At 39.2% G+C, this 22,360-nt stretch overlaps 1 protein-coding gene across 1 annotated transcript in view; it reads right to left on the reverse strand.

The window, feature by feature from the left end:
- Nucleotides 1–5,998: 5,998 nt before the first annotated feature.
- LOC104675552 (cullin-2-like) overlaps nt 5,999–22,360 on the reverse strand; it is a 62,354-nt gene continuing 45,992 nt past the window's right edge. The window contains 5 exon segments of the mRNA XM_030940154.1: nt 5,999–6,588; nt 7,999–8,115; nt 10,168–10,269; nt 12,988–13,190; nt 20,718–20,784. Of these exon segments, the coding sequence (XP_030796014.1) occupies nt 6,457–6,588; nt 7,999–8,115; nt 10,168–10,269; nt 12,988–13,190; nt 20,718–20,784 (621 nt within the window). The 3' untranslated portion in view covers nt 5,999–6,456.

Raw genomic sequence — 22,360 nt, forward strand, 5'->3', positions numbered from 1 at the left:
CTCATTCCTATTCATTCCCATTTTTATGACTTAACATGTCTGCAACACATTCATGTGGTAATAAATGTTTGTTATTCTCTAGTCACAATAAACCTGGAAAGTGTTGACTCACGGGTTAGGGTCAGAGAAAGGAGAATGGTTCAAACAGCTTCTAAGGATTGGTTTCTAAGAATCAGGATGGGAACAGGTGCACAGTGAACCTTCAGCCTTTACAACCACCTGCTGCACTTGGACATCTCAAAAGCACATCAAGTGCACATTGTCTAAAACCCAGCCTACTAACTTTCTTCTCCATTCTGGCTTCTAGGATCCTCCTAGAAGATGTGCATAGGTTCTATGCAAATACTACATCATTTTGTATAAGGAACTTGAGCATCTGTGGATTTTGATATCCGTGAGGGGTCCCCCATGTAAACTGAGAGACAACTGTGTGTGTGTGTGTGTATCCTGTGGGTTCTGTTTCTCTGGAAAACTCGAATACACAGATGATTTTCATAAAAATGAACATTCACACCCATGCAAATACCCTAATTTTGAGTTCACATCACACTTCACATTACACTTGTATTTTTCAAGTGTATTTTTGGAAACCACAGCACTATAATACTGTGTTCTGCTGCATCCCAGGAGATTCCTTGGTTGGTCACGTACTTGCCCTTTCATGGATAGTCCCTGGTGGGTTTGATGGTCTAGCAGGGATCAAAATGAGCTGGCTGTCTGACCTTTCTCTGCTTTCTCTCCCCTCATCTCTGCTTCCTAAAGAATCCCACATTGGTTGCTTCAAGGACTTCCAATTGCTGTCAGAACTTTCAGATCTAATTAGATTGAATTTTAATTACTGGGTCAGCAGTGAGCCTGATCTGACTTTTGGAGAGCTAAGGTTGACCCCCACTAAGGGTGCAACTGCCCAAGAAATGCAAACTGGCTCACTCCATTTAGACTTGGAGGTCAAATACCAGAAATAGTTCAGAAAAGTAGTGGTGGCTGGCTATTGAAGCCTCTTCCTTAATTTGAGTAGCTCTCTTCCCTACTTTACAGAGCAGTGGTATTAGTTGTGAAATAACTCGCTAAATGGTATTAGTTGTGAAAGCCAAAAATCTAGGTTGCCATCCTTGACTCATCCGTTCCCCCACTCACCCTGTCTCAAACCATAACTCACTCCGGTTCATCCACTTGATCCCTCTGGAAGTAGCCACTGTCATTAAGATCACTCCTGAGCTGGGCACAGTGGCTCATGCCTGTAATCCCAGCACTTTGGGAGGCTGACGTGGGCAGATTGCTTGAGGTCAGGAGTTCAAGACCGGCCTGACCAACATGATGAAACCCTGACTCTATTAAAAATACAAAAATTAGCCAAGCATGGTCATGCAAACTAATCCCAGCTACCTGGGAGGCTGAGGCACAAGAATCGCTTGAACCTGGGAGGTGGAGTTTGCAGTGAGCTGAGATGGCACCACTGCACTCCATCCTGGGCGACAGAGCAAGACTCTGTAAAAGATTACTCCTGCCCAGACCTCCTAATTTCTTCTGATCCATTTTCCCTTAAAATTTACAAATATTGGCCAGGCGTGGTGGCTCACACCTGTAATTCCAGCACTTTGGGAGGCTGAGGCGAGTGGACCACCTGAGGTTGGGAGTTCAAGACAAGCCTGGTCAACATGGTGAAACCCCGTCTCTACTAAAAATACAAAAATTAGCTGGGCATGGTGGTGTGTGCCCATAATCCCAGCTACTACGGGGGCTGAGGCAGGAGGATCAGTTGAACTTGGGAGGCGGAGATTGCAGTGAGCAGAGATCGTGCCACTGCACTCCAGCCTGGGCAACAGAGCAAGACTCTGTTTCAAAAAAAAAAAAAAAAAAGAAATTTACAAATATTATGACATAGTTCACAAACGCCAAAGCAAAATAATATATAAATATGTACACCATAAAGCATGTTAACAAAATGAATATTCACACACTGACTAGCCAAGTTATGAAAACACTGCCATCATCTTTTAAAAATGTAAATATAACCAAATCACTCTCTGCTTAAAATGCAAATAATTTGGCCACACTGGTCTTTTTGATTTCCAGGTTCTGGATGCCTCTTATCTCAGGATCTTTGCTGTCACTTCCGTTTAGAATGTGCTCTCCCACCTTCATTCTCCACCCATTAACCTCTCTTATGAAATCCTCCTGAGCAGTCAGGATTTCCTTCACAAGCACTTACCACATCTGGAATGACACAGCTCTTGACTGTTAAAGACTGGAAGCTCCATGTGAGCACAGACCGCATCTTTTCTGCACATCATTGCATATCTTGCACCCAGTGTAACGCCCTGGCACCAGCACCTGTTGGCTAGATGATAAGAGGAGGAATTTCCTGGGTTGTGGATAGGGGCCAGGGGAAGAAAAAAAAAAAATCTTACAATTTCATAGGTAGTACAGCCATTCCTTATGAAAATTAGCATTTTTCCCCATTAGTAAATCCTATCTTTAATAAATTCTGGCCTATGGGGCCATATATTTCAAAGGAGTGCCTAATTTAATTGCTTTGGCCTTGATATGCTCCAAGAACATAGCATTCTACTAGTGGGTCTCTCCATATTAATTTCCATTCATTTCGCTATGGCCCATGTGCAACAGCCCTTAGGACTAGTATATTTATTTATTCATTTATTTGAGACCGAGTTTTGCTCTTGTCGCCCAGGCTGGAGTGCAATGGCGCAATCTCGACTTTCTGCAATCTCCGCCTCCTGGGTTCAAGTGATTCTCCTGCCTCAGCCTCCTCAGTAGCTGGGACTACAGGTGCCCGCCACCACGCCCAGTTAATTTTTTGTATTTTTAGTAGAGACAGGGTTTCTCCATGTTGGTCAGGCTGGTCTTGAACTCCTGACCTCAGGTGATCCACCCATCTCAGTCTCCCAAAGTGCTGGGATTACAGGTGTGAGCCACCATGCCCAGCCACGGACTAGTATTTTTAAAGCTCGCATCTTGACTTTGACCTTGCTCAACCAAGAATTTATTCTTGGAACCAAAAATTAAGAGGTAAATAATTATCCTTTTCTAGTAGATAGCTCAACAAAATTAACTGGTAACAACTTTTAAGTATATATACACTGTGAAATAAATGTTTTGTAATAGTATATGTGAATGTAAAATACTACATTCACAAATACCCTGTCATGAATCAGCTATGTGCCAAGACAAATTCCTTAATCGTGTGTATTTACAACATCTTAAATAAATGAAGTGTTCATCATACATTATTTAACTAGAAATAAATTGTTATTCTAAAAAGTCAGGAAAAACTATTCTTTATGTATGAAATGAAGTTATTTCTACTTATTTTAGAGGCTATATACATAGAGAGGCCATACTTATAACAACCATGGAATTGACTGGCATTTAAATTCAGGTTCTGCAGTTTACAATAGTAACTCCTGGAAAAGTCTCATTTAGTTTCCTCACCTATGAAAAAAGCAGCATTGCCTACCAAACAGGATTACCTGAAGATTAAATAAAATAACATAGGTGGAAGCACCTGTCATCAGTTATACTCAAAAAGTTTTTTTAAAAAGTGGACATGGGATAGCATGGTAGCATATATAGGTTACAAAATCCTAAGAAGATAGTAAGTTATAAAGAAAATAAAGCCTGGCATGGTGGCTCACACCTCTAATCCCAGCACTTTGGAAGGCCGAGGCAGGCGGATTGCTTGAGCTCAGGAGTTTGAGACCAGCCTCGGCAACATGGCAAAACCTTGTCTCTACAAAAAATACAAAGATTAGCCAAGTGTGGTGGCATGTGCCTGTGGTCCCAGCTACTTGGGAGCTGAGGTGGGAGGATCACTTGAGCCTGGCAGGTCGAGGGTGCAGTGCGCCGTGATTGCATTACTGCACTCCAGCTTAGGTGACAGAGCGAGACCCTGTCTTAAAGCAACAAAAACAGCATACAACCCCCAGAGTGTTTGTTATATTAAAGCAAATGGTCATAAATATTGGACTAAACCTTAAAATAAGTCTGCACCTTCGGTAGCAATTAAATATTTGCTTTCAAAGGGGAAGCATATTGGCATGTTGACAAGGCCTCATGCTGACTGGCTATAAAATGCATCACTGACTCATACACGTAAACTGCCTTAGAATTAATGACTTCTAAAAAACTTCTAAGGGTTTTGCTCACTTGTGTTTTCCGCAGTGAAGCATAGAAAATCCTCCTCTCCTTGCTCCTTTTTCCTTTTCGTAGTTCTGGGCTACTTTGCCCACTCGCACTAGTTATTGCACAGCAGGGCGGCCAGGTCAGAGCTCTGGGCTGTGTGCTACGGCTTCTGCAGTGATGACTTCAATCTCCTGACCTAACTTGACAAGACTACAACTCTTCCCTGCACTCTGCAGGGGAAGGTGTGTGCTGCAATGGATTCCAAACATTGCTCATTTTCTGAATGGTGCCTTGGTTGAATGGATCTGTCCTCTTTTCTTCCTCATGCGAGAGATGTTTCCTTTCAGGTAAAATGGAGAAAGGATGTGAAGAAAACTCTTGTAAGCCATCTCTGTAGACCTTCGCACAAGTACTTTGTCCATTTTTCAGTATATTTTCTTGACAATTAGATACCAGGATAAGACTTGATTTAACATTTATAAATATTTAAGAAAAAAGGAATCAATTTGGAAAACTTTTATCAATCAACAAGTTATCAAAACAAGGTTACAAAATCCTTACATGTGAGCCTACCTTGTTACAAAAAGCAAAAACAAGGGTTTGCTTTTTGACAGTGAATGTACAATATTATATGGTTTGCCATTATTTCCTCATTTGGAAGAAAGGTAAAATGAGAAATACAGTGTATAAGTCATTATAAGTTCAGCAGATTTTTAAAACACTTGAGACACGAGTTAGAAAAAATGCAATCGAATAAACCAATTGTAAAAGCCATTTCAAAACAACAACAAATTTAAATATCAACCACCTATTAGATGATACTAAGTAATTATTGTTTTTGTTAGGAGTAATAATATAAAATTGTGGATATTTTTTAAAGGTCTTATTTAAGTGTTATAAGTGAAATACTTACTGTGCGATTTGCTTTAAAATATTCCGGATTTTAAAAATTGTGTGTTGGATGCATGCAGTGGCTCACGCTTGTAATCCCAGCACTTTGGGAGACAGAGACAGGATTGCTTGAGGCCAGAAGTTCCAGACTAGCCTGGGAAACATGGCGAAACCCCATCTCTTATTTAAAAAAAAAAAAAAAAAAAAAAAAGAAAGAAAAATTGTTTGTCTGTTGAGGGAGGAGGGGTGTGGTGGTGGTAATGGTATTGATAGACAATAAATATAATAGATCGCAGTATTCTAACACTGCTGTTGAGATATATATATATATAAAATAAACAAAATAATGGGATTTATATATATGGCACCCAGTACAATGTACAATTTTCTTTTTTAAAAAAAGCATTTAGGTTATGCATTGCTAAGCACATCTGTAATTGATGAGAGTGACTCTGGTATCTAAACTGTTGGAGGAGGGCTGTAAGGGTAACAGGTAGGGAAGGCATATAGAAGGAATATGTTGGTATCACAGATTTCCTAAGACTCAGGGAAGGCCATAGAGCTAGGGTACTAGTCTATGCTAGAACTAATGGATTATGCAACAGAAGAAAGACAACTTCTGAATGAAAAGCTCTCTCTGTGCCAGACTTGAGGTCACCACACATCCTGCTCACACTCTGCGATGTCTGTGGGGTAGCACACCACCAGAAGCTGCTGATGGAATTACATCTTCAAGATTCAAAATGTTTAGATCCAATATATCTAATCCATAAAAATAAAGCATTCTTTATCCTGAATGCCGTCCTATGCATTCCAGAACAATAATCTAGACATTTTTCATGTAGGATTTAAATAGGAGTACAAGTGAATTAAACCATTCAGATAAAAACGCAACTAAAGATGCATTAGCTGCTTTGAGTCAATATATTTTGTGGTCAACCTGATACTCCATCCACATAAAAAAGGCATTCTCTTTCTTTATTTTTTTTTATTTGACAAGCAGCAGTATCATGTTTGTCATTTTAATGTAGATACAATTATTAGGTTATCTGTCATATTACAATATTTAAGTTTTTAAATTTTATGTCCTTTAAGATACATTAAAAAAAAAAAAAAAAGACACATCAACTGCAAACGTGAAGGGGAGAGAAAGCATGGTACCCAACCGAATGTCCACATTTCAGCAATACTTCACTCATTCTTTTAATAAAGTTTTAAGAAATGTCATAATGACATGAGCTTGAAATATCTCTAGGCATTTTCTTTGACGCTCATGACGTGGCACTGGTGATGTTGTAAACAGCAGAAAACAGGGGCTGCCAAATGACCAAATTATGGAGGCATAGGCCTGCTTTTTCCCACAGGAATACACCAAATGGTGATGGCAATGATCTTCTCACACCACGCTGGAGGAGAGCGACATCATGCGACGTAGCTGTATTCATCTGCCGACGCCTGGCTGCGTTCGATGTACTGTTTGTCTATCAGAACTTCAATACACTTCTTAATCATGCTGATACTGGGATTAAACCTAGCTCTTGACTGACTAATCACCTGTGGAAGAGAGATGTCGAAGTCAAAGTACTGCCAGTTCTTCAGCTATAAGTAATTACTTTTAACCAATCAGTTTAAAGTGCCTCAAAGGTACTGAGGTTTCAACAAATGGGCCAAATTAAGTATGAAAATAGAAACTAAATTGTGGAAAATGGATACAGCAAAATCTAATAATGATACATAATTAAGTGAAACAATAAACTAATCTAAGTACTCACATACAACCCCAAGCTTCTATTTAACGTTAACTCAACTCTCAGTTCTTAGTTCAAACACCACTTTCTCAAGAGAGTTTCCCCCAGCAGACCCCAGGCCAGGATATTTAAATACATTCTCATAGTACTGCATACCTTTCCTTTAGTGCATGTTAATATAATTTTATATTTATTTGCATATTACTTCAATAGTGTATTTCTTCCCCCATTAAACTGTGAACTCCAAAACAGCCTGCCACATCTTCAGCTGCTCTGTACTACATCCCAGGGACCAGCCCAGCTGTCTATCACATGGTAGGCTCAGGTAGTTATGGAATGAATGATGGGTCAACTTCCTTCAATAAATGGACAGAAGACTCAATGAATCGGTAAGTTTTAGACCTCTAAAATAAAGCCAAAGCGAGTATGAATTTATTATCATTTGAGATAGCGTCTCACTGTGTCATGCAGGCTCAATCCCTGGGCTCAAGCAATCCTCCTACCTCAGCCTCCCAAGTAGTTGGTACTACAGGTGTGCCACCACACCTGGCTAATTATTTAAGTTTTTTTTGTTTTTTTTTGTTTTTGTTTTTTTTTAGGTGAGATGGGGTCTCCCTGTGTTGCCCAGGCTGGTCTGAAACTCCTGAACTCAAGTGATCCTCCTGTCTTGGCCTAACAAGGCATTCAGATTACAGGTGTCCACTGAGCATGGTGGCTCACGCCTGTAACCCCAGCACTTTTGGAGGCCGAGGCAGGTGGATCACCTGAGGTCAGGAGTTCGAGACCAGCCTGGCCAACATGGTGAAACTCTGTCTCCATGAAAATACAAAAATTAGCCAGGTATGGTGGTGCACGCCTGTATTCCCAGCTACTCAGGAGGCTGAGGCAGGAGAATCACTTGAACCCGGTAGGCAGAGGTTGCAGTGAGCAAGATCACCCCACGGTATTCCAGCCTGGGCGACACAGCAAGACTCTGTCTCAACAATAACAACAACAACAAAAAGGATTACAGGCATGAGCCACTGTGCCCAGCCTGCAAATCCGAATTTAATACTGAAATTATAAGTGAGTACGATTCTGATTAAGTATAAAACATTTCTTTATGCTATCTGAGGATCAGGTTATTTCTATATCCTCTTTAAGAAGAAAGAGATTGAATCTGTACAATGACAATGCCCTCTATCCTAAGAAGCCCTGAGGACTGCCCTCTTTTTACCTCTTAAATAAGGGCATTGTGCCGAAGCACTTTTCGTGCTTTCATGATACGAACTATAGCAGCTTGGAGATACATTTTCCGGTCCTCATCGACTGCACTTCTAGTCTGCTCCATTTCCTGTTTTACAGAAGAAAAGAAAAAAGACCCAACAAGACATTAAGTCACTGAACTTGTTTTAAATTCATTTTATCAGTGAGTGCAAATACTTTTTTTTTTTATTTTGAGACAGGGTTTCACTCTGTTGTCCTGGCTGGAGTTCAGTGACTCGATCTCAGCTCACTGCAACCTCCATCTCCTGGGTTGATATGATTCTCATGCCTCAGACTCCTGAGCAGCTGGGATTACAGGCATGCACCACAATACTGAGCAAATTATACAGCTTTGTTGTGCCAATATCACATAACCACTGCTAAAACATCTGCTCTACAATTTCTAGGGTTAAAGTTGAAAGGTTATTAGAAAAAAATTTACATTATTATTAACTGTACTGTTAAGGTAAACAGGTAATAAAGGAGGACACAGCAATAATTTGCAAGATCATTTCTTATTAGTGATTACAGAATCTGTATCACAATGCTTTTAGATGGAGTTGTGTCAACTGCAGTAATTAGCTCCAAATGCATACTGGATCAGGCTTCAAAGGGAACAGCTGTGAAGTGCCATTTTATGTGGCTCAAGCAGAGAAGCCAGGAGAGGGGGCCTATCTCCACGGAGCTCAAGAAACACAGGAGAAGCAAGGCATAGAAGCAGGCCATGCCACATTAATAGGATCTCCTCATAGCTTTTCAAAGACAAAATACAATCTATATATTTATGTATTAGCCTGGAGGAAAATGGAATCTTGACCATTTTAGGTTTCAAAGTGAATCGCAATTAATATTTGTCTCCCCCATGGGGAATTAAGTTTCTGGAAAGGGGCTAATGTCTTATATTATCTTCACATTCTGCACCAGCCCAAGGACTGCACACAGGAGGCAATCAGGAAGCATAAGTGATAGAAACAGTCTATCCTAGACCAAAGCAACAATCACTGCTGAGTTAAAAGAATGAAGAGCAGAAGGCCCCTCCTCATACTGGCCTGTTAGGACCTCACTCCACACCCAGTAGATCACAATCTGCATTTGAACAAGATGCCCAGGTGGCTCATTTGCATATGAAAGTTTAAGAAGCATTCTCGGCCGGTCGTGGTGGCTCAAGCCTGTAATCCCAGCACTTTGGGAGGCCGAGACGGGCGGATCACGAGGTCAGGAGTTCGAGACCATCCTGGCTAACACGGTGAAACCCCGTCTCTACTAAAAAATACAAAAAACTAGCCGGGCGAGGTGGCGGACGCCTGTAGCCCCAGCTACTCGGGAGGCTGAGGCAGGAGAATGGCTTAAACCCGGGAGGCCGAGCTTGCAGTGAGCTGAGATCCAGCCACTGCACTCCAGCCTGGGCGACAGAGCGAGACTCTGTCTAAAAAAAAAAAAAAAAAAAAAAAAAAAGAAGCATTCTCTACTGACAAGTTTTCATTTGAAACAAATGAGCTGTAGGCCATGCTCGGTGGCTCACACCTGCAATCCCAGCACATTGGGAGGCCAAGGCGGGTGGATCATGAGGTCAGGAGATCGAGACCATCCTGGCTAACACGGTGAAACCCTATCTCTACTAAAAATACAAAAACAAAATTAGCCGGGCGTGGTGACAGGCGCCTGTAGTCCCAGCTACTCGGGAGGCTGAGGCAGGAGAATGGCGTGAACCTGGGAGGCGGAGCTTGCAGTGAGCCAAGATCACACCACTGCACTCCAGCCTGGGTGAGAGAGTGAGACTCTGTCTCAGGAAAAAAAAAAAAAAAAAAGCTATAGAACTTTCCCTTATTTTACAAATGAAAAATATGAAATTTTATTACTTCTCAATGTGGGAATTTTCGGAGAGGATGTAAAGTTACACATTCTAGTGGTTTAAAAGCAAATACAACAAAACCATACTCTTCTCCTTAGAAAAAACTAAAATACAAGTAGAGATTTCTGTTTGATTGTAAGGTTAATAAATGCCAACAACAAACCAGAAAAGACATACCCCACTATTAATTTTGCTGTGCAACGTTTTGCACAATCTCAGTGTAAACACTTATAAAGTCCAATGCTTAAATGTTTCCCCTCAAAAAAACTTGACATTAAAAACACTTACTTGTGGTGTGTCTTTCTGCATTGATGTAGTAATTTTAAATTTTGTTCTTTTACTGCTAAAGTTCATATTTAATGAAAATGAAGATTCTGCATCAATATCTTCCTACATTTAAAAATAAAACATTTATATTTACAAAAACCAAAATCTTATAAATAAGAACTTGCTGCAAGCAATTCCACTAAACTAATGACCAAGCAAAAAAGTCTCCACTCTTACAACTTTTATATTATAGATTACCAAATTTAAGAGAAAAATAATTCTTTTGTTCAAACAAACAGGAAAAACCCAATTTTATTTTCTACTTTTACATCTGCCAGAATCTTAAGCAGTTTATATTTGGGAATAAGCTATTTTCTGGTCCTACTATTATATATACACTACTTTTTGATAAAATAAGAGTCAAGCTCATTGCCTCAAATTTGACATTTTAATTTTTATGAAACACCAAAGTTCATAACTTTTCCATCACCCCATTCTGAAAAACCAAATTTTTTTTACAAATGCTGCAGTAACAAAATACCCATTGTAAATGGCCTGACGGCAGGAGAAGGCTGTGCCTCCAGTAGCACACAGCATCAATTTGCCGTGACCTGGGGTGATGGTGAAAACGTTTACTTCAATCCATCTTTTATTCACTCTTCAAGAAGCAAGTGGCCTTTGCTCAGAGGAAAACTGTTAAGCCAATTTTTAGAATAACAACTTCTATATCAGGCTTAAGAAAGCCACTGATATCATAGGGTGGAATTTCTCTGGCAGAAGGATCAAAAGGCATTTGGAAGATGAACTAATTCTCAATAATAATCTAAGACATTCTGCTAAGGAATGGACGGATTCATAATTAAATTAAAAGGCCAGGCATGGTGGCTCACGCCTGTAATCCCACCACTTTGGGAGGCTGAGGTGGGCAGAGTGCTTGAGCTCAGGAGTTCAAGACCAGCCTGGCCAATACAGCAAAATCCGGTCTCTATTAAAAATTTAAAAATTAGCCTGGCATAGTGGCTCACACCTGTGGTCCCAGCTACTTGGAAGGCTGAGGCGGGATTATCACTTGAGCCCAGGAGGTGGGGGTTGCAGTGAGCTGAGATGGCACCACTGCATTCCAACGTGGGTGGCACAGTGAGATCTCACCTCAAAAACAAATAAAAATAATATAAAATAAAATTTAAAGTGCAAACAAGGAATCTATGTTTACTTTGTCAATTTCTGGGCAGCATGTTTTAGAAAAAAATATCAAACCTTTAAGCATTTACTAGCCTAAAATTAAAAACCATAATTAGGGGCCGGGCGCGGTGGCTCAAGCCTGTAATCCCAGCACTTTGGGAGGCCGAGACGGGCGGATCACGAGGTCAGGAGTTCGAGATCATCCTGGCTAACACGGTGAAACCCCGTCTCTACTAAAAAATACAAAAAGCTAGCCGGGCGAGGTGGCTGGCGCCTGTAGTCCCAGCTACTTGGGAGGCTGAGGCAGGAGAATGGCGTAAACCCGGGAGGCGGAGCTTGCAGTGAGCTGAGATCCGGCCACTGCACTCCAGCCTGGGTGACAGAGCGAGACTCCGTCTCAAAAAAAAAAAAAAAAAAAAAAGCCATAATTAACCTTAAGAAATCCCTATTTTGGCCAGGCACAGTGGCTTACACCTGTAATCCCAGTACTTTGGGAGGCCAAGACGGGCGGATCACCTGAGGTCAGGAGTTCCAGACCAGCCTGACCAGCCTGGCCAACATTGTGAAACCCTATCTCCACTAAAAATACAAAAGTAGCTGGGCATGGTGGCATGTCCCAGCTACTCAGGAAGCTGAGACAGGAGAATCATTTGAACCCAGAAGGTGGAGGCTGCAGTGAGCTGAGATCACGCCATTACACTCCAGCCTGGGCAACAAGAGCGGAACTCCATCTCAAAAAAAAAAAAAAACAAAAAAAAAAAGAAAAAAAAATTGTATTTTGCTAAGATTCTGATGCCAGAAAAATCATTTCTCAAAATTATGAAAACTTTGATTTGAATTTCAGAATATATGCCTTTTACAGTTGTTCAATTGTAGACTATAAAATGTCATCATCATCTTCGGGATGTCAGCAAAATGAATTGATGAGAGAAATAAACTATAGGCTATTAACTTTATCAAAATAAAAACAAAACATTATTTATAGAAATTTTTTTCTTATAAGCACAATAATTTGAAGGAGATATAATCCCACCTCTGTTGCATTTTTAACTATTTAAACATCTAGGATATACTATGACAACAAAACAATGAAATCTTGTAACTAGAAAAAAAGTTACAGAGAAAAAAAGTAATATACTAATGGCCTGTTATTCTTGTGACAGGTATCAAAAATATATGGTGGTTAAAAACAGATGATAGTTAATTGAGTGCTAACATTAAGAATACTTGGAATGGAGTTACACATATTAAATATGTGTACAAAGAGACATCAACAGGCTGTTATTTCCTGGTATAGAACCACGAAATTAAGCACATTTATAAAACCAAAAACCCAGAAAGTCTTTAAAGGCTAGTTTCAAAATCTCAACTAATCAAAATCTTCCAGATGGCAATTCTTTTACAATTATTCAATAAGCTTTAACAGTATAGGACAAATAAAATCAAACTATAAAGGGCACATGGCACCAACTCACACAGCACGCTCTGTGTTGCCTTACGCTCACAGCTCTATGGAGTGTGCAGTAATGTAGTGAATACAAGTGCTTTCCAGAGCACAAGGCGCAATGACAATTACAGCCTTACTTTAAAACTGCCAACGTCTCATGAAAAAGCTTTAATGTTGATAATGCTTAAATTCTTTGGAATATTACTACATACCTTTTCTGAATCATGGTTAATCATTTTCACATCAAGTAATGATTTGATTGTTTTTGTCAGTTCCTTTTCATTCATCTGAGTGCTGTCTTGAAGCTCCTTATAACTGACAGTTTCACTGTTGTTAAAGGCAAGAAGAACTGCCATTTGGTATGTCGTAACCATGGCTACATATGGTTTGCCCAAATAGTTCATTTTAACTTCACCTACAATTAAAACAAAAACTGACAGTGAAATGACCATTCAAAGAAACATTTCAAATTTACTGTTTCAGATATTTTCCTCTGAAAGAGTGAACCAATAGTTTTATTAAATTGTTGTAAAGCCACTGCTGTTAACAAGCTAGTCATTTTGTTTCTTGGGGAGGTGAAGATGGAATTCTGTTAGTTTTGAGTATATGGTATAAATCAGTTAAGCTATCATAACTTCACCAGTAGGTTAAAATAGTCTTTAAGGCTGGGCACAGTGGCTCACACCTGTAATCCCAGCACTTTGGGAGGCCGAGGCAGGCAGATCACTAGGTCAGGAGGTTGAGACCAGCCTGGTCAACATGGTAAAACCCTGTCTCTACTAAAAGTACAAAAATTAGCCAGGCGTGGTGGCGCATGCCTGTAATCCTAGCTACTCGGGAGGCTGAGGTAGGAAAATCGCTTGAACCTGGGAGGCCGAGGTTGCAGCAAGCCGAGATCGCGCCACTGTACTCCAGCCTGGGTGACAGAGTGAGACTCCGTTTCAAAAAAAAAAGTCTTTAAGTATTAATAGAAACGCTAAGACTTAGGCAGAAAAAGAAAACAACAAAAAACCCAAACAATAAAAGGAGGTGGTTGAAGGAGAAATGGACGGACAGACAAAGGGGAAAGTGATACCAGCAACTGACTCAAGTCTCCCATGGAAGGTTCAAGCCTCCTGGGAGGTCTACAGCCATATGGAAAATGCTTTTACAGCCCTGTCTAAGCTGTAATTTCGGCCAAAATTAATGCTATTATGTCTTATAAATAACATTTTTCTTTCCAGTAACTTCCTAGAGGCAAATAGGTATGAAAGGAGAGACAAATAGGCACACCCATTCTTTTGCTGAAATAGTTGATAGCAAAAGAATTTAATTTAATCTGAATGTTTTCATAAAAATGAAAAACATTTAATCTGAATGTTTTCATAAATATGTTCCATATGGGCCAGGCACGGTGGCTCATGCCTGTAATCCCAGCACTTTGAAAGGCCGAGGTGGGCAGATCACTTAAACCCAGGAGTTCAAGACCAGCCTGGTCAACATGGTGAAACCTTGTCTCTACTAAAAATACAAAAATTCGCCGGGCATGATGGCATATGCCTGTAATCCCAGCTACTCGGGAGGCTAAGGTATATGAAGCGCTTGAACCTGGGAGGCGGAAGTTGCCGTGAGCCAAGATCGCACCACTGCACCCAAACCTGGGAGACAGAATGAGTATCTATCTCAAAAAAAAAAAAAAAAAGAAAAAAGAAATTCTGTATGCTAAACGACCCTGAGCTCCAAGAGATAGAGCAAGTATTATGTATACTACAGTTCTGCAACATCCTGGGAGACAGCAGCATGACATCAGCACACGGAAAGCTCATGACACACACACACAGCCTGCATTATTTGACTGCCGAACGGATTATAAATGAAATCAACATGAGATTTGATTTTAAAGCTCTTCATTGTTAACTCAAGGAAGTTGTATTTCTCATGAAATTACCCCAAAGACTGCATTTTCCCTCTCAAGGAGAATTAGTAACTCCGATTAAGGTTTTCTGCTTTATGTATTCATTACCTCATTAAAGATTTTAGGCTGGGCGCGGTGGCTCAAACCTGTAATCCCAGCACTTTGGGAAGCTGAGGTGGGCGGATCACCTGAGGTCTGGAGTTCGAGACCAGCCTGACCAACACGGAGAAACCCCGTCTCTACTAAAAATACAAAATTAGCTGGGTGTAGTGGCGCATGCCTGTAATCCCATCTACTCTGTAGGTCGAGGCAGGAGAATGGCTTGAACCCAGGAGGCAGAGGTTGCTGTGAGCCGAGATCGCGCCATTGCACTCCAGCCTGGGCAACAAGAGTGAAACTCCGTCTCAAAAAAAAAAAAAGGTTTTAAAGGCCATGAGTGAATTCATTAGCTTAATATCACTGTAAATGCAATACTATCTTGATTATCATCATTTATGCCTTGACTTATTTTAGATAAAACTGATATTCAGAAATATTTTTCAGAATTATTTGGATGGGAACACCAAGAGAAAAAATTCATAATCCTTTAAATTTTCACAAAAGGAGGTTTAATATATTAAATTCAATATCCAATTCATAGAAACAGCTTGTGTAAAAACTTATCATTTGGCATACACTATTAACACTTTCTATAAACAGGGCTCTTATCAACATCAAATTTGGAAAATGTGGTAAGAAGTAAAACATTACATAAATTGCATTTTGTTATTTCTGCAATGACGACTTAAACATATGCAGAAACAGAGAATTATGCATCAAGCACCAAGATGATTAAGTGGCACCATCAGCCAGGATGTCACTGATGCTGTAATATGCTGCCATGGGTTTGAAAATCAGTCTTCTGCCACACAAAACTCGTCGTTTAGCACCACGAGACCCAAAGAGCATTAGGAGATTATGTGAGGGGCCAAAGTATCATGTACTTCTTATTGAGTTCATTCTTGCATTGTGCCCTTTCTTGCTATTTTTCAATACTTTACCAGGGATTGGGGTACATTGACCTCTTCCCACTTTTCTTAGCACTATACTCTTACTGAAAAGACTGGGGAAGGGGTGGGAAGGCATGGGGGCGGGGGCGGGGGAAGGAAGCCCCAAAATTTGGAAAATGTGGTAAGAAGTAAAACATTACATTTAATTTAATTACTATGATGTAAACACAAATGAGAAATGACAAGAGTGGTGATTTACCCTGCAGAATAGGTTGGTGAACTCTAAGAAACTAAAAACTAAAATAAAACATTCTGATACATGATACTTAAAGTAAGCCAACAATAATTCAAGCAGCATTTACATGACAGGAAATAAAGAGTGGGCAGAACTCTCATAACAGTTTCATCCAAGTCACTACCCAGTATCTGTGTCAGCTCTCTACTCTCTCAGGGAATGCTGAAGGCATGATAGAATATCACCATTTTGCAATCAGTAGTGAAACAACTGATTCTGGCAAGGATCATCAGTGGAGGCTAAAACTATATTAGGTTCCTGGAACAGGGTATTCATGCCAACGTTATCACCCCTCAGATTGTCTGCTAAGCTAACCGAAAAGGGGAAAGAGTGCCTCTACAATGGAGATATCTGGTGGTTACTGCCTTCATTGAGTGACCAAATTTAGCATCTCTAATAGTGAGACAACCTGACATTAGATGCCTTTGAAATATGCAATATGAAATACACAGGACCAGCTATGAAATACCCTTGCCAATAACACTTAACTGAATATAATCAAACCTTTAGAACTAATTTCCACTTTCTAGAACATACAAGGAATAGAAAACAAATTAAAAAGTAAAAAATAAAAAAAAATCCCAAATAAGTAATCCAGAGTACTGGATATTCCACAAGACAACTGGCCTGGTCTGTTCAAAACGGTATGTCAGAGGATGCTGAGAAGTGGGACAGTGGAAGGGAAACGTAACAACCAAATACAATTAGTGACCTCTGACAGTCAAGCAAGTCAACTTGTGACAATCAGAGAAATTTGAATATGGACTGGACATTAGACAATATTAACACCCCTCCCTATTTTTAGCTGTTGGAAGTATTTGAAAACAAAAGCGAGACAAATTTAGTCAATAGAATCATTACCTTTTAAGGTATGCACAATTATATGGTGTTACTTTTATTTTGGCAAACACTAGTAACTACTAACACATACTATAATGTAGGGTTCACAAAGTTCTAGCTTGATCCATACTATGTACTGTCTGGTGAAGTTTTATCTTCTTTGAGTTCATCATTTCTCAACGTGTCTTTCAGCAACTGACCAGGAATCTCAGCAACTTCTTGCTCTGCCACAAATAAAACTTATTTATATGCAGACAGTGTAATGGTTTCTGTCACACTGTCTGGTCGTATCTCTTTATCAAGTATCTGTATGTCTTTATCAAACTGTTTCTTATGGTTAATTCTATCCAAAGCCCTAGTCATAAATTCACTGGAATTTTCAGGATTTTTCTCACTCTGTAACATCTGGCATCACAGATTGCTTCTTAAAATTCTTACCTCTGTTGGTAATACACCCTCAACACTCTCCTTTACCTAGCTTGGTTAAGTCTTATTCATTATTTTTATTTTATTTGATTTTTTCAAGACAGGGTCTCACTATGTTGCCCAAGCTGATCTTGAACTCCTGGGCTCAAGGGATTCTCCTGCCTCAGCCTCCCAAAGTGCTAGATGACAGGTGTGAGTCACTGCACCTGGCCCTATTAGTTCTTGAAAACAAGTTGAGATGTGATTTCCCCAGAAGCCCTCCCTCGCCAGGACCTGACTGCCACCACCATTCTGTGTTACGCCCTGGGCTGGCCTCTACCACGTTCAAAACACTGTACCGTAACTATGTGCTTGTCTGTCTGCCTACTAGACATGAGCTTTTTTTGAGGGCTAAGGCTCTGTATTTTATTTCTGTCCACTTGGTGTTTAGAAGTACTTGAGATACAGAAAATGTTCTTTGAATTATCAATGAATTTTACAATGATAAAGACGAGGAAACAGGCTCAAAGGAGTTAAGTAACTTGCTCAAGATTACACAGCTAGTAAGTTGTGAACTAATAACTCCGACCACAGGTCTTCTAATTCTAAATTCCCCCAAATACCACTTTGTGTACCATCAACCATTTGTAAAGACTCTTCATTTACAATAGAAAAATTAACCTTTTCTGGGGTATTCACTGAGCTGGAAATACAGCAATGGACTAGGAAGGAGTAATTTTCATTCTGTGTTTAAGTGGAAGTAACAGGGGTTCTCGAGAAACAGAACTCTGGGCGATCTGTCCAGCCTCAGAGCCAGTGTTTTAAAGAAGTCCTGGAGCCTTAGGTCATATATGGGTAATCTAGAACAAGCATCTTCAATACACATGGTGTGTGAGAAGCTTTTTGTTAAACGAATAAATGGTGAACAAAAATAAAACGAAAAATGTTGGTCAAAGGGGACAAAGTTTCAGTTAGGACCAGTAAGTTCTGGAGCTCTATCATATAGCATGGTGACTCTTAATCACACTGTGGAGTAAACTTGAAAGAAAATTACTGTGACAAGGCCGGGCACGGTGGCTCACGCCTGTAATCCCAGCACTTCAGGAGGCTGAGGTGGGTGGATCACAAGGTCAGGAGTTCGAGACCAACCTGGCCAACATGGTGAAACTCCATCTCTACTAAATACAAAAATTAGCTGGGCGAGGTAGTGTGTGCCTGTAATCCCAGCTACTCAGGAGGCGGAGGCAGGAGAATCACTTGAACCCAGAAGGTGGAAGTTGCAGTGAGCCGAGATCGCGCCATTGCACTCCAGCCTGGATGACAGAGCAAGACTCTGTCTCAAAAAACAGCAGCAGCAACAATAACAACAAAAAAAAAAAAACAAAGGAAATTGCTGTGACAGTAATTGCTGTGACAGTAGATGTTAAATGGTCTCACCACAAAAAGATAAGTGAGATGCTACTTATGTTAATTAGCTTGAGTTAATCATTTTACAATATAAACATATAGCAAAGTATCACACTGTACACTGAAAAATACATACAATTTTTATGTGTCAATTATATCTTAAAGCTGGGAAGAAAAACAACTCTAACTCCTGGTTTCACTGATAGGTCACCGGTGTTTTCAGTACCTTCAGTGATTCAAAACAAAAAATAAACTTACAAGGTTCTCTTTCCAAAGTATGTAACTATTTGGTTTTAACTAAAACACAAATAATATTAAATAAGATAAAAGAAATGAACAAACAAAAGAGCTCCCAAATCAACTTATTATGTATCAGCTTAGAAATTTAGTATAGCTCAAAAACAGCAAGAAAGTTATTCTCTTTCCTATTTAGGTGATATTGGTGACTATTTTCAAACTAAATTCCAATGGCTAAAAAACTATGTATATAAATTTATTTTCTTCTTATACACCACTAGTTGTTATGAAAAAAATGAGCCCCTTATTAAAATTACTTTAGGAGACATGATTATTGCTGAAATGAGAATAACCAAGGAAGTTTAAACTCCCCTAGAGAGCTATTTATGCAAAGTAAAAGCAAGCTAAATTGAACTACACTAAGATACATTAGCTTTCTTAGAAAAAAAAATATATATAAAACCCTGGCCCAGCATTTTTTTTCTTAAAATCAATTATATTTGCTAAATGAAAATAGAATATCTGTAAAATTAAAGGTCAACTTACTGACTGACTGATTGAGATAGAGTCTTGCTCTGTTGCCTAGGCTGGAGTGCAGTGGCACGATCATGGCTCACTGCAGCCTCCAGCTCCCAGGCTCAAGTGATCCTCCCATCTCATCCTCTCGAGTAGCTGAGACTACAGGTGTGCTCCACCATGCCTGGCTAATTTTTGGATTTTTAGTAGAGATGGGATTTTGCCATGTTGCCTAGGCTGGTCTCGAACTCCTGGGCTCAAGTGACCCACCCGTCTCCACCTCTCCAAGTGCTGGCGTTGTAGGCATGAGCCATTGCGCTTAGTCAAAGGTCAAATTTTAACCACCACTAAGAGTATCAGTGAAAATCTCCTTATTTCAAAAATTATTTTAAAAATTAGAATGTCCAACTTGCTCAATAAAGATCAACTTACATAAGTAATGCAAAATGTATTACTAATACAATGAGATAGAGAAATGTTTTACTAATGTATTACATTTCCCAAGGTGTAAATCAGTCAAATAAACAGCAAGTATCATAGTTACTTGGATGAAATCTTCCTTGGGGAGGAGACAGAACATATATCCTAATAAAGGTTTGGCAAATGATTTTCTTGTACCTTTCTAAGAAATATTAGCATATATACCCTTTCCTTCTTGTACAAAGGAAAAGTGATTCAATGAACTTGCCAAAGCATAGTTTAGTTAAAAAAAAAAAAGAGAGAGAGAAAGAAAATTCAAGTGTTTGCTTTGGCTTACCTCTTCAGGTAATTCCACACACAGTCCACAATAATTCAGGTATTAATCCCACCGTAAGTAAGTGGACCCCATTGTTCCAGAAAGAAGCAAAGGAAATTAGATTGTGACTAAAGTTTTTTAAAATTGGAAACTATTGAAAATTAAGTGGGACTTTCTGCAAAAAGCTTTACTATCTATTGCATTCACTCCAGTATCACAAGTAAAAATGAAATGGTTAGGTCTCCTTACGATGCTTTAATAATGAAATTGGCAAGGAGATCTGGCATATTTAGAGAACAAGTTTCTAAGTGTGTCTGACCCATCAAATCTGAGTTTCTAATAAATTTGCTAATGTAGTGGTTGGCTACAGAAATGTAATAAATCAGTATAAAGTCAGAACATTTCTTTAAAAGCAGAAAGATTATAAACAGTATAATTATATAATACTATTAAAAAGTGCTATACTTTCATTTGAATTTCATTGTTAGTTGCTTTAATGGGGAAAAAGGTTGATGGAAGAGAAAAGGTTAAAAACTGTAATTGGGCCACAGAAAATCTGTTTCTAAATTAATATAAGCATCAGGTAAATTTCATTAAGTCAGATATAATTAAATGCATTTTACCTGTACACAGATAATGTAACCATGTAAGTTTTCTTCCACTGAAATGTTGGCTATAAAATAATTCAAACTGGGGCCGGGCGCGGTGGCTCAAGCCTGTAATCCCAGCACTTTGGGAGGCCGAGACGGGCGGATCATGAGGTCAGGAGATCGAGACCATCCTGGCTAACACGGTGAAACCCCGTCTCTACTAAAAAATACAAAAAACTAGCCGGGCGAGGTGGCGGGCGCCTGTAGTCCCAGCTGCTCGGGAGGCTGAGGCAGGAGAATGGCGTGAACCCGGGAGGCCGAGCTTGCAGTGAGCTGAGATCCGGCCACTGCACTCCAGCCTGGGCGACAGAGCGAGATCCATCTCAAAAAAAAAATAAAATAAAATAAAAATAAAAATAAAAATAAAAATAATAATAATTCAAACTGTAAAAACAAACAAACAAACAAAAAAACACATTATTTTTAGCTACTATAACTTGCCTAGTTAATTAACACTATACTACAAAAGCAATAAACACCATTCCTATTAGAAAAGACATTATAGCCAATCTGATTTACCTCCTTCTTTTACAGAGGAGAAAGCATGTTCCTGTAGTCCCTAATCAAGGCTATACACATGTTATTCCAGCTCTTTTAATTGACAACCTGTTCTAGAGTTCTCTCCACTAAACCACAGCACTACAAATTTGACTTTCTGAAATGACACAGTGATTATCATTTCTGAATAATATTAACATGGACTTTATAAATTCCACTTACTAACCAAACACAGCAACATACATATTTCACCATGAAAACAGAAACCTCATTTTCATTTCTAATCTCCCATTTGCCAACATATAGCTTCCACATTCAATCAGACACAAATACGAAGTTTTAGAGTATATCTCTGGATACTCTTTCGCTGATATTATTGTGAACGATTACATTTAAATTCTATTAATGTAGCCTTGAAATTTTAAACATTCCTCCCTGGACTGAATGTGTAATTACAGGACAAAAATACAGAGTTCCTTTTTCTTTAATAAAGAGCTAGTATACAATAAAAAGAGGAAAAATGATGTTGAATGTGAAAAAGATAAAAACTCAATTTTTTTACAAAACTAAAAAATAAACTGCATTATGCCAGTTCAGAATTCTGAATAAACTTTTAGCATGATGTACCACATATAACATACTTAAAGCTTTTATTTGTATATCAAACTTTACCTTTTGTACTTTAAAAAGGAAGTTCACATAAAGCAGTCAGCAATGACTGACCTGTCAGCTATAGTATGACCACTCCTTAAGAGCAAAAGTTAATAGCTCCAGCCAAGAAAATGAGTCAATTCTTTCAGTAGTTACTCTAAGTTTGCCTAGTCCTGGGAAGCTGAAATCTGTTGAGCCTATTTTCCCTCTAATGGTGCAGCATCCTCCTCTACCAGCAGATCCACCAATCCCTTTGCAGGATGAACAGGAAATGACTAGCACCTGGAATACTTCAGATTGCCTGCTTAGTTCTAATCCAGACAAACAGCAAATTGAAATACATCATAAGGGGATTTCAGAAGTATGATCTGACTAATAATCCCGAGGGATATCAATAAAATTCAATCACTACTATATAATTCACAATTTATCTATAACACATTTACAATGAATCTCTGGACAAAACC

The sequence above is a fragment of the Rhinopithecus roxellana genome, chromosome 11 (genome assembly GCF_007565055.1).
Source record: "Rhinopithecus roxellana isolate Shanxi Qingling chromosome 11, ASM756505v1, whole genome shotgun sequence".
Classification (NCBI taxonomy): Eukaryota; Metazoa; Chordata; class Mammalia; order Primates; family Cercopithecidae; genus Rhinopithecus; species Rhinopithecus roxellana.